The sequence below is a fragment of the Misgurnus anguillicaudatus genome, chromosome 5 (genome assembly GCF_027580225.2).
Source record: "Misgurnus anguillicaudatus chromosome 5, ASM2758022v2, whole genome shotgun sequence".
NCBI lineage: Eukaryota > Metazoa > Chordata > Actinopteri > Cypriniformes > Cobitidae > Misgurnus > Misgurnus anguillicaudatus.
In genome coordinates, this window is record NC_073341.2 from 22,182,660 (window position 1) to 22,195,863 (window position 13,204).

At 40.8% G+C, this 13,204-nt stretch overlaps 2 protein-coding genes across 3 annotated transcripts in view; both read left to right on the forward strand.

Moving 5' to 3' along the window:
• Positions 1-603: 603 nt before the first annotated feature.
• ghra (growth hormone receptor a) overlaps positions 604-13,204 on the forward strand; it is a 46,962-nt gene continuing 34,361 nt past the window's right edge. The window contains exon 1 of one of the 2 annotated variants that reach the window (XM_055167290.2): positions 604-1,072. The gene's annotated coding sequence lies outside the window, so the exon portion shown is untranslated. Of the gene's footprint in view, positions 1,073-10,021; positions 10,690-13,204 lie in introns of those variants that run through there. The other variant, XM_055167291.2, reaches the window with a different exon arrangement.
• LOC129443450 (uncharacterized) lies at positions 2,388-5,040 on the forward strand. The gene has a single exon (XM_073867744.1). It carries the CDS (start codon positions 3,145-3,147, stop codon positions 4,543-4,545), a length of 1,401 nt encoding a protein of 466 aa, XP_073723845.1. The 5' UTR covers positions 2,388-3,144; the 3' UTR covers positions 4,546-5,040.

Below are 13,204 nucleotides of genomic sequence, written 5' to 3' on the forward strand. Positions count from 1 at the left end.
AGGCCTTTTAAGCTATGTGTCACCTTGAAATCATGCATAAATTATTACATTATGATTTCATTTCAACCCAACAGAGTGTTGATAGTTTTTCAAGGTCTAGCCGGTCAACTTGAATGTTGTGGGCCAAATTTATTAACTTAGCAGCACAAAAGGTCATGGGTTCTAACCCAACGAACACACGTGATAAAAAAAATGGCTATACATTGTAATGCACTGTAAATCATGCATAATGTAATGTAAATGTAAACAAAAATTTTAATTGTGTTTCCCTTGTAGAAAATAAAATACATATTTTTGACTTATAAAAATACAACTGCTGTCATTAACTTTCTGTTATTGGAGAAAATTATATAAATAATCTATATATAAAAAATGTATTAGGTGGCTATAACGCAAGATTAGTTGTCATTGGTTTTTATTAAATACATTACACTCAAGTAGACTTTAGGCTACTTTTCGTTACGTCAATTAATTTTTGAATAAAATATTGGCTATTTGATATTAAAATCCGATAAAGACAGATACAGCTCAACATTTATAAATAACACAACAAATAAGTGACTGGTTATCTCAAAAACTATAAAAGTAAACAAACTTACCTATTCACAAATTACCATTTGCGGTATCGGTGTTTAGGTTGTTGGTCGCGCGTAAGCGCGTGGGAGACCGCTCAGCTCGCGCCAGGACCCGAATATCTGTCGGCAGGGGGCGCGAGCCGATGACCCTGATCGAGACCAGTGACTGTGAATCTGTGACTGTATGGAGAGACATGAAGTAGCCTACTGCGCAGTCCACGAGAGACCCTTCAGGATCCGCGCGGTGCCCCCCATTCCGTCCCACAAATCCAGCCAACGCTTTTCAGCGCGTTATATCCCCAAACCCCTTAACGCTTCACGCATTTAGCAGCATTTCCCGAAATAATGTTCGGGTGATTTTCGGGTGTCCTGCCACGTTTTCTCGTCGTTTTAAAGGGGGAGAATATCGAGAGACCCGCGACGCGCACTTCTGCTGATCCGGATGAACAAACTCTTGGAAAAGTAAAGTCGCAACAGGACAACTTCATTAAGGCTGAGTGAGTTTCGCGCTTTTCGTTTTTTTAACGTCTCGTGCATGATATGCATTTAACAGTCATGATTTGAAGTGTTGTAGATGGAGGGGATGTTGGAAAAGGGGGTATGTAAAGCTCGCGTAGGACTGGACAACAAGCAGTCGTCCTTTTAATGTGTTTTATATACAGTTTGGGGAAAGGTAATCTTTTTCTGTTTAACTACGTTTCTCTGAGTGCTATTTCAACTTTCGTCTACACGCAACGCAAGTGTAACTATGACAAAAATACAACTTAGTTGAGTAAAAGTAGCGCTGGTTTATTTCTTAATGTGTTTTAAAGGGCTCTTCAGATGACCTCGTTCATCGGTTTATTCAAGAGAGCAGTCATTTCAGTCAGTTATGTTGAACCAGACCAAAACAAAAAGAGCAACAAGTTAAACAGAGTAGAAATGAATGTTTACATTTACAGTTTATTCCTAAAATAGATGTTGTGTTGCAGCTCTGCTTGTTCACATTTCGTCTGTAAAAAAGGTGTTTTCTGAATCATTTTTAGGACGCTTCAGCTGCTTGTTTCATCCTGGTTATTTTTTGTTTACCTATCAATGTGTGTCATGGTTCCTGTGGCTTGATAGAGCATTACTTTAACATGCAATGGTCAGGGGTTCGGTCCCAGTAAAGCATACACTGATAAAATGTATAGATTTGAATGCACCATTAGTTGCTTTGAATAAAAGCATCTGCTAAATACATAAATGCAATGTCTTTAAAAAAAACTGAGGACTGAGGATGTGGTAGAAAGTATGTTGCATTAAGATAACACTTTACAATCATTTAATTAAAAATATTACAAAATGTATTTGTAATTAATTTAAACAGATTCATTTACAGTTCATGTTCATTTGAAAAATAAGCTGTGTCATTTATTCACATTTGTATGCACACAGACCACTGGTGTGTTAATCCTTTACAACGTTTGTTCAGTGATTAATGAGGTAATTGTATGTTGTAAGCAGTGACAACTAAACGTCATGTGTCTTATTAAGACATGAGGCTTAAATTAACTAAATGATGTTTTATTAACAAAGTTCGGGAGGAGCACGTTCAGATAATTAATCACAGGTGGAAGCACTCAGCCATTATACACAGGTGGAATCACTCAGCAATTATACACAGGTGGAAACACTCAGCAATTAACCATGAGAGGGTACATATAGACTCAGCAGTCTTACCTCGATCCATTGACAGTTTGTAGCAGCTATTGACAGTTTGTAGCAGCTATTGACAGTTTGCAGCAGCTATTGACAGTTTGCAGCAGCTATTGACAGTTTGCAGCATTAGTAGACTCTTTGGATCAGCTACCATGTCTCAATCTAGCTCTTCATCAGACAAAGATGTAAACATCCCCAGGGATGCATTTTCGCATGTCGCCAGTCCCACTACCATTCCTGCTATGTCGAACGTCACACCTGAACCCAAGGCTTCTTCTCGTGGCCGCACACCGGCCCGATCATCCCAGCGTTCTCCAAGATGCCGAGGCCAGCCTTCGCCGCCCCCGACAAGACCTCCATTTTCTTCCAAGGCTTCCTCATTCCACTCGGCCACCCCGACTATTCCACCCATCGGGAAGTGGACCGTAGCCGGCCTGAGACAAGCGCTGGGTAACTCGGATATACAGGCTTCTAGAAAAATGAATAAAGCTGAGTTGTATGATCTTTATGTCTCTCTACAGGTGACTCCCAAGATGACCCACAGACAGAGCAAAGCCCACAGGGCCCAAGATTTACCTGTCCAGCCACCTCTGTTGTCTGCCCATTCAGAACACGGCTCACTTCGCCAATCGAGTCACAGCAACAGGGCTCCAGCGAGTCTAGGCCATGCCCCAGTTTTCACCATGACAGGTCCTTTTCCACCTCTTGACAAGACCCAGCCCTCCGCCATTGCCTCTGCCGCCGCAGCGCCGCAAATGGTCGGGCCAAGTGTCCTCCCTTTAGCAGCTCAGTTTCATAACCCTCATAACCCTTTTCTTTTTCAGTGGCCTTCAGCTCCTGTCACAGACACTAGCACAAAGCCATTGCAGCTAGCAGCACAGGCTAATCCATGTCAACAGTCTCTCTACCATTAGATTACAACCCCGCCCACATACAGCGGCATGCAGCTTTACCATCTCAAACAGGCGCGGGCCTGCCTCCGTTTGCAGCTCAAGCCCACACTTCATCCTTTTATCCTTCACACCTTCCAACTAACTTTCATTTTCAAACCACAACAGGTCACTCAAGCACGATGCTGCCGACGACATTCGCAGCCCCGAATTATACCCTTCCCAGCTCTTCTGCACAAACTAAATCACCATACTCTCTCTTCACAGCTACTCCGTTGCCCGTGGCGTCCAACGCAGTTGCCATGGAACCCCCACCGGTATCTAAAAACATCCGTGCTCTGATCCTCTCAGAAATTCAGGATGCTGGCTCCAGAGGCGGACAAATCCCCAACTTCAGTACCTCACTATTCGCGACCGATATTCCCATAACCCACCCGCTAAAACCCCTCCTCGATGCATCGCTCGATGCCATCCTCCGAGCAGTGTCTCCAAGGACCCTCCAATCTTACATGACTGCTTGGAGAAACTTTAGAGCATTCCACATCTCCTATAACATGCCGTTCCCCGATTTCACTCTCCTTTCTATCACCTCATTTATTTCCCACCTTAATACCATTAAAGGCCTCCAAGTAGGATCCATTAAAGGGTACCTGAGCGGCATTCAGTTTTTCCATAAACTAATTTACGGCGCTCCCTCGCAGGAGATAAATAATTCTCAAACCTCCCTCCTGCTTAAAGATATTCAAAGATCCCAGCCCACCCGACCCGACACCAGACAACCGATAACACTAGACATCCTCAACAAATGCATTCGTACCCTCCGCACAGGCTACCAACCTCTCAATACCGCGCGAACACTCGACGCCATGTTCATCCTAGCCTTTTTCGGCTTTCTTAGATGCTCAGAACTTGCTATTACTTCTAAATTCAACCCAAGAAACAACCCCACTATCTCAGACTTATCAGTACTAGATGGAGAAACAATCTCCTTTTTGATTAAACAAAGTAAAAGTGACCAAACCAAAAAAGGCCATTTTATCTATATTTTTAACCTTCCATCTCCAATCCATCCATACCAGTCAGTTCAGGCATATCTTCAATGGAGAAGCTCCCAAGCCAAATCTCCAGCAGAACCCCTGTTCATAGATGAATCAAATAAACCCGTGACACGCTTTTGGTTCCAGAAACACCTCAAATCTGTCCTCCAGCAGTCAGGTTTCCCAACAGAGCGCTTTTCAAGCCACTCATTCCGCATAGGGGCCGCAACTACAGCAGCCCAAAAAGGCCTTTCCCAACAGCAGATCCAAGCTCTCGGGAGATGGTCCTCAGATGCTTTCCAAAGCTACATCAGGACCAACCGTTTTCATATCAAAAAAGCCCACCAAAGCCTCATCGACTAAAACCCTCTGGGCCACTCAGCAGGGTTAGCGAGCATTGGTCTCCCAGATGACACAGCGAGAAATCTCCTGGGCAAACACTAATTTTTCTTTTCTGTTTTTCAGCACCCCAGGAAGGGGGAAAGTTTACACTCAGTGAGCATGCAATAAGTGGAGAGTCTCCATGCAGCGTGAAAGAGTGGAGAGTCTCCACGCAGTCGTGAAGGAGCGGAGAGTCTCTGCGCAGTCGTGAGGGGGTGGAGAGTCTCCACGCAGTGTGAAAAAGTGGGCAGCGTCTCCACGCAGTTGTGAAAGAGTGGAGAGTCTCCACACAGCTGTGAAAGAGTGGAAAGTTTCCATGCAGTTGTGAAAGAGTGGAAAGTTTCCACGCAGTTGTGAAAGAGTGGAAAGTTTCCATGCAGTTGTGAAAGAGTGGAAAGTTTCCACGCAGTTGTGAAAGGGTGGAAAATTTCCACGTAGTTGTGAAAGAGTGGAAAGTTTCCACGCAGTTGTGAAAGAGTGGAGAGTCTCCACGCAGCTGTGAAAGAGTGGAAAGTTTCCACGCAGTTGTGAAAGAGTGGAGAGTCTCCACGCAGTCGTGAAAGAGTGGAAAGTTTCCACGCAGTCGTGAAAGAGTGGAAAGTTTCCACGCAGTCGTGAAAGAGTGGAAAGTTTCCACGCAGTCGTGAAAGAGTGGAAAGTTTCCACGCAGTCGTGAAAGAGTGGAAAGTTTCCACGCAGTCGTGAAAGAGTGGAGAGTCTCCACGCAGCTGTGACAGAGTGGAAAGTCTCCACGCAGTCGTGAAAGAGTGGAGAGTCTCCACGCAGCTGTGAAAGAGTGGAAAGTCTCCACGCAGCTGTGAAAGAGTGGAAAGTTTCCACGCAGTTGTGAAAGAGTGGAAAGTTTCCACGCAGTTGTGAAAGAGTGGAAAGTTTCCACGCAGTTGTGAAAGAGTGGAAAGTTTCCACGCAGTTGTGAAAGAGTGGAGAGTCTCCACGCAGCTGTGAAAGAGTGGAAAGTCTCCACGCAGTTGTGAAAGAGTGGAAAGTTTCCACGCAGCCACGAAGTATGTTCATTGTCATTGTCTCTCCCACGTTTCACCTTTCCTATTTTTTCTTTCAGGCGATCTCCCAGTATGATGGTTCCCAGACCGCCCCCAAGGGGGCCTCCTGGTCAAGTAACCAGGCCTCACCTCGAAGGCCAGCCCGCCAAGCTCTGCACTTCTTGGGGGGTATTTAGCCAGGCGGCCGTCCGATGCTCTCTAGCATTTTGGGGGGTACTCTGGGTTCGGGCCAAGTCCGAGCTCGAAGCCCTCCCCCGGACAGCACGCCAAACACGCATTCTAAATTACTCTATAAATTATATGTAAGTGTGAACTCGTGAAATGATGTTTTATTAACAAAGTTCGGGAGGAGCACGTTCAGATAATTAATCACAGGTGGAAGCACTCAGCCATTATACACAGGTGGAAGCACTCAGCAATTATACACAGGTGGAAACACTCAGCAATTAACCATGAGAGGGTACATATAGACTCAGCAGTCTTACCTCGATCCATTGACAGTTTGTAGCATCCCACCACCACCCCTTCTCCACACTTCTAGTTCTAAAAACCACTTACACAGGGGGGGTACTCTGGGTTCGGGCCAAGTCCGAGCTCGAAGCCCTCCCCCGGACAGCACGCCAAACACGCATTCTAAATTACTCTATAAATTATATGTAAGTGTGAACTCGTGAAACATACTTGTCAATACCTGTGCAATGTTATAATATACTGAACAAAGAGAATGGCTGTATACACAATTTCCGACGCAGACAGGTTTTGGGGCCACACCTTCGCTTAAGCACAAACAGAAGTGCCATGCGTTCTTGAATGAAACAAGTTTTTACGACAGTGTGGCAGATTTGTGTATATTTGTATAAATATAAAATATAAATTAAGTAAATATATTTAAAGGTTAGATCTAGTGCCTGGTCTTTTTGGTACAACCTATTTGTCAACTTTAAGAGATCCCAATGACAAGTTTTGTCCTTGTGGAAAAGGTTGCATGTTGTACAGATTTTCCTCTCAAGGCACATGCACAAAGCAGCTTATGTTTAACTGTATTTGACTTTAACTATTTAAATGAGTAAGTTTTACGCTTCACAAATATTTGCATGCTTCAGTGCCTAGGAGCTGTTAAAACAGACATTGACATTTTAGAGGTTTTTGGAAGTTGATGTTTCTCAAAATGTGTTATCGACCCTAAAATCTGAAACCCCAAAAAATTGGCAAATCGAATTATTTGTTGCAATTTAATGAAATGAAATCTAAATAATTTTAGCAATAATTGCTTTTTGTCAAGCAAGCCTGCAAGACAACAGCAATGAACAATGAAAAAAGGATGAAAATTGTATTTTAAGAATAGGGTTATGGTTTTAATATATGCAAGTCTTTTGGCTCAGAATGAGAAACGTCTAGACATTTAAGACCTTTGTAACACAAACACTTTCTCTATGAACTTGCACAACCTTGGTTTACAGGTACAGCAAGCAGGATTTCTCTCTTTCTTCCTCTCCCTGTCTCTATTTGTATTGTTCAGTGTTAGTATCGTAAAACTCATTCCTACAAACCTACAAACACATGCACACTCGGTCCCCCTCCAGCAGCATGTTTTGCTGAGCCAGACTTTTCCACTGGCCTTGTGAAATAGGAGCAGTAGAGATGATCTGGTCTCATTAACCGGAACCGAATGACACCAAAAAAAGCGCAAAGATTGGCAGCAAACCTGTTTAATCTGGACATTTTGTACAAAAATTAAGTATTTCAAGTCCAATCCATGTTTAACCAATGTTCTGTTAAAGCTCAAACCAAGTTTTAACGAGAATAACCACACCTTTGGCCAAAACACATATTGGACATGCAGTTTTTATTGATTTTCTCTGCACATGAGACAATGATGTATATTAGCTTACACAAGGGTCTGTGCTTGTTTCAACATAACCGATTGTTTACTTGCTTGTGCAACTGCTGTGGTTGAACGTCAACTTTGAACCTTGCATATCAGCTTCCTCGACTGACTAAATCGATCGCAATGGGAAAGGTTGAATCCTGTCTTGTATCCTTTTTGAGACTCAAAAAGGCAATATGCAAACAATTCACAGATTGAGAGTTACTTAATTTAAAGTGTAACGATATATGTATTTGTTCTGAATTGTACCAGTACAGACGTCACGGAGTAAGAGGACGGTTGACGAATACATGCGATTCTCTCTCTCACTCGCTCTCTCGCTCGCGCTCTCTCTCTCTCTCTCTTGGCAAGAATAGAGCAAACATTATCGTTAAATAAGTACCATTAGGTACCACGAACATTAATTACAAAGCCATTTATAAGAGAGCCCTTGCATACAGATTTATTAGGCTATTACTTGTTATCTGCTTGTCCATCATCATAGCTTGACTTAGTGACTCAAGACTTTCTACAAGGTAGAAATAGAAAAATTGTGTAGTTAATCACTGCTAAATCTGGATGTTATAAATGCATTTTTTTATGTTGGCGGTAATGGTATTTTATGCTTGTTAACCTGAGCTCTTTACTTATCAAATGGTAATGCCTACAAAAGTCAGAGGTTTTGATCTTAATTTATGTGACAGGTAAGATTAAAAAATGTGTGACACATCCCCAGAAACACTGAAAAAAATGATTTATTCAATTTACTCAATTTTTTAAGGTAAGTGGTCGCAATCAATTTATTTAAGCTACATTTAAACAAAAAATTAGAAATACAAAACAAAACAAAACACTGTTGTTGAAATGTAGCTTAAATGAATTGATTGAAACCACTTACCTTAAAAAAGTGAGTAAATTGAATTAATACTTTTTTCAGTGTACTTTTATTAATGCCTGCAACAGTTTTTAATTTATACACAGACTGATGACAGACATTGCTTTAAATATGATACGGTGGGACCAAGTTGCACTACAGTTTTCTGCAGACCATCTCCAAATTCACCAAACACTTTCGAAAAACTGAATCCCATTTAAGTGTGATTTCTACAGATTTAAGAGCCACACGGAGACGCAGTTAGCTGCATGCGTACAAATGTTTATCGAATCTGCGTTTTTGCCCACACAGATCTGGCAATTTGGGAGCCTGAATCCACTATTTTTTTAAACGGGGTACTAGAGTGGACAACCTTTCATCTTCGTGTGCATCTGCAGCCAGTCTGTATAGTTTAGCCCTTTTCTCACACAGATTAATGAAAATACACAGAAAAATTTGTTTGTTTGCTTATCTTTTGCTATTTATCTCTGGAGAAACCACGCACGTGCATTTATTTTCTGATCTGATCATAATTGCGCATGATGCACGCTTGCACGCTGTTCTATGAAGCTGGCAATTGATCTTGGTTTTAGCACAGATAGTGAGGAGCTCCCTGATCTCTGCATTATTCCAGTTTGCACACATTTCTTATCGTCAATCAGGAGCTGAAAGGTAACTTGTTGTGAAAACACACGCCTCCTCACCACTTTTTTTTAACCTTACACAAAAAAAGTTTGGATAGGAGAAGCTTTGTGTGGATGTGGCCTAAGAGAGGCACATCACATCCAAGTTGTGCCGTGTTGTCAACAGAAGACATATTTTGAATGTTATAGTGAGAGAAGCACTGCAGTATTAGCAGCATGTGCTCGAGCGAAGCGGGAAAATCTCTCAGCCAATGAGAGTGAAAGAATTTCTACCCCTCCTCTCTCTCGTGGCTATCTGGACAATTGGCCCCTCTGTGTTGAACGATGGGCCCCTTAGCTCTCTCTCCTGGGGATGGACCCTTCCAAGGTCCTCCCCATGTATCTCCAAACACAACCCCCACATACAGTAGCAGGGACCCGCAGCAAATAAAGTTTTTACAGGCTTCATTAAAACCAGTCAGGAGATCAAAAAACTGCCTGTTTAGTACTGTGATGACTTATATTATCTTGTTATGGTTACACTAAGCTATAACAGGGCTGGTTTACATTATTCTAACAATACACAGATCTCAACTTTAGGACTAAGTAGCTTATCAGTTATTTTCTGGGCTAAATTGCCCATAAATGCCTTAAATACACTTGGCATTACTATTCATCATAAGTAATACGATCACAAGGGTTCAGGGGAGACAAACCTTTGTAGTAATTTCTCATAGTAAATCACAAATATCAGCAAAGTCACGTGACCTATTATGATCGGATTCGATTTAGTTCAGTTCAACTTTTACAGCGCTTTTCACAATTGTGAATTGTTGCAAACCAACTTTAGAGTAAATGTGTATATTAGTAAAGAGTAAAGACAAAACGAAAAAAATCTTCAGAATGCATGTGGTAATACTGTTTTAATATTGTTGATTAGTGATACTGTGAAAATAAATGTCTGTAGGTTATATTCATAGTGATAGTAAGCGTGTGTGTGTGCGTGTGTGTGTGTGTGTTTTAGTAATGCTAACAAGGGTTTCAGGGATTGTAACTACATTACACAGTACATCATCAAAGTCCCTTTAGGAAAGTCGCATAGATGGTCATCTTTGCAATGCCTCTAGGCAGTTTTTTCAGTCATGCAAGACTAAAGTCTTAAAATTGCATGCTAAAATCACCAATAAACAACATATTTCTGACCAACAATTATACCTGACACCAGTTGCATAACTTTTGTGTTTCTATCTTAAATTATGCTAAATAAAACCTTTATTTAAAGTCGTTTCAACTGCTGCGCATGTGCACAGGTCAACAATCACATCACACGACTCTCCCCTAGAGAATCATCATTCTTTATGGATTTATGATTGGTTCTTTTAACCGTAGGTGGGACTTCCATCACCACAGTGGCCATGTTGAGCATCGCATTTCGGCCAATTCATAGTAATAGCAGTGATATATTTTGTTATATCCAAAGTTTTTAACATCATTCACTAAGTCACTGTCTATTTGCTATACCACCATAGGGTCGAGGACTAAATGCACAGCAGACACATTATCGTCCCACACAGAAGCAATACAATAGAAATACACAATACAATAGAAAGCAACGTTTGGACAGGCAGTCAGCCTGCGTGTGCTTTGATGCTCCTTTGATGTATGAAATAACAGAAGTGTTTGACTGAGGAATGTGGCCTTCACGTTACCTGACTGAAGAAGGAATCTACAGTGAATAGAGTGAGTTTCAAGTCTTGACAGAAGACAGGAGGGGTGGAAAATATAGGTGGGGTTGTGGTCATCTTCATTTTGTTATTTTATGTTTGTTGAGGTTAAAGCAACAGATTAAAACCAACAAAACCAGGTATTTGCTGATCATGTACTTTTCCACATTTGGAAATCGTGGCTTGTTTTTCAAAACTCCATTGCCAAGTAAGAAAATAGCTTTGAAGCCAAACCATAATTCACAACTCAGCAATAATTTTAACAAGATCCAGAACACGCAGCACAGCACTGTCCCAATACTTATTGATTTTCAAGTTGTATTTTTAATTGTTCATTGACATTTTAAATGTGTATATTTGTTATGTATAATATATATGTTCTTGCATATTTAAACCATGTTATTATTATTGTTTTACTTTTATTAGAATTAAATTTGGCCAGCTACAAAAATCTAAAGACTGGGATCTGGACCATCAGCCTCGACAGACAGGTCAACCGTCTCATAGCTTTTTGATTTATAGTGTGACCAAGCAAAAATAGTATGGGGTAATTATTTTTACGTCTGCTCCGCTCTACTTGGTAACAACCGTTTATCTCAAACGGTTAAAAACATTATTTGTCATAAATATTTCAGACAATTCTTCTTTTATTTGAAACAGATCTTAAGACCCCCAAATCTCAAAGGAATGCAGTAAAGAGTCAACAAAACACAATGTGTAAATCATCATTTAATGGCGCTTCAGGCATGGCACCTTGTCAAGAGAATTTCTGTAACACATCTAGCATTTATTTAAGCAGAAGTTTTCGCAGTTGGTATGGCTAATGTACCTACATTTTGAAATTGAAAATTGAGCATTTTGAGTTAAAAAGTTTAATTACAACTCAACAGCTTCAACATGTCATGTTGGGTTCATCTCTTTTTGACCCAATGCTGGGTTAAAAATACAAAATTTTTAGAGAAGAGCACCTTTGCACCATTTATTTTTTTTTTTAAAATAAAGCACAAAAATTTAAATTAAAAAAGAATTTATTTGTATTTTAATTTATTCTATGGGTAGTATTTATCAATATATACAGTCAATAATATAAGTGACCTTTTAACTTTGTCCCCGCTAGTGTTTTTAAAACAAAAAAAATGGCAGCCAGTGGCAGCATTTTTTATAATTTTCACATAAGTTTTATGCCATCCAACAATATATCAAATGAACAACATGATCTCACAAAGTTTTGCTCATTTTTCCATGGCATTTCCACGGATCTCCGCATTTTTCCGTGGCCCTACCACGGACTTTCTTTTTTGTGGCATTCTCACGGATTGGTTACTCAACTGCATTTTTCTATTTTTAAACCATTGTCGCTTCGGTTTAGGGTTATATTTGGTGTTTGCATTAGTATGTCACTTTAAGTATTGGTTTATACTATTTTTTTCTGATTTATTCTTTTATATTTTTTAAACTTCAAACAGTTGTCGCCATGCGTTGGGGTTAGAGTTGGGTTTGGGTAAGGATGTCATTTTATATAAATCTAACCCTAAACCAAAGCAACAATGGTAAGAAAATAGGCCAGAACAATTGAGTAACCAATCCGTGAGAATGCCACGGAAAAATTAGCAAAAAAATCTGTGACTATCCAACGGAAATTTGTGAGATCAGGTTGCAAATGAAAGAACAGAGCCTCTGCTTAAAAAAATGTGTTTTGTGAAAATTTGTTCTCTTTTATCACCTCTCAAATATGGATAGGTTTTTTAAAAAATACCACATTTTTAAGATAATTTTGGTAACACTTTACAACAAGGTTTATTAGTTAACATGAAATAATAATGAACTGCACTTATACAGCAGGACCTTTGATTTAGATCAGATTCAGAGTGATGATCAAAACATACACAGTTCTTAATGTTTACCCTAATGCTGCGTTCACACCAGCCGCGGTAGAGGCGTCAAGCGAGAGTGATTTTGATGTTAAGTCAATGTGAAGACGCGTTGACGCGCGTCTGGAGGTCTCGTGACACGAATGAGGCGTTTGGCGCGACGCGGTAGACGCGATTGCGCCTCATTCACACGTCTAGTTTGCGCGAATGGCGTCTGGCGCGGTACGCACGAATGGTGCTTTTTATGCATTTTGCGTAAAAGCCCCGTCCAGAGTCACTCATTCAACATGGAGGAACAGTTGATATTGTCCGTGAGCACTCACCCGGAGCTATACGACACAAGTTCTTATTTCTATAAAGACAGGAATAAAAAGGACCTCGGCTGGAAGAGTGTCAGTGAGGACATTGGGCAACCTGGTAAGTTGTAAATACACATTTCACTTCTGAATCACGTGATGTTTATCGACCCGTGACATTCCTGCCGTTTTTTTAACTATTTTCCTCCTATAATAAGGTTACCAAATACAAACCGGTAACTCTCTTGATGAATGCATGATCAACATCAGCCATCTTGCAAACAGACAACCGCATAGCACTTACCCCTCGCACAAGAAGCGGATTTCACCTCTGACGCGCGTCAAATGCTTGCTTTTTTTGCTC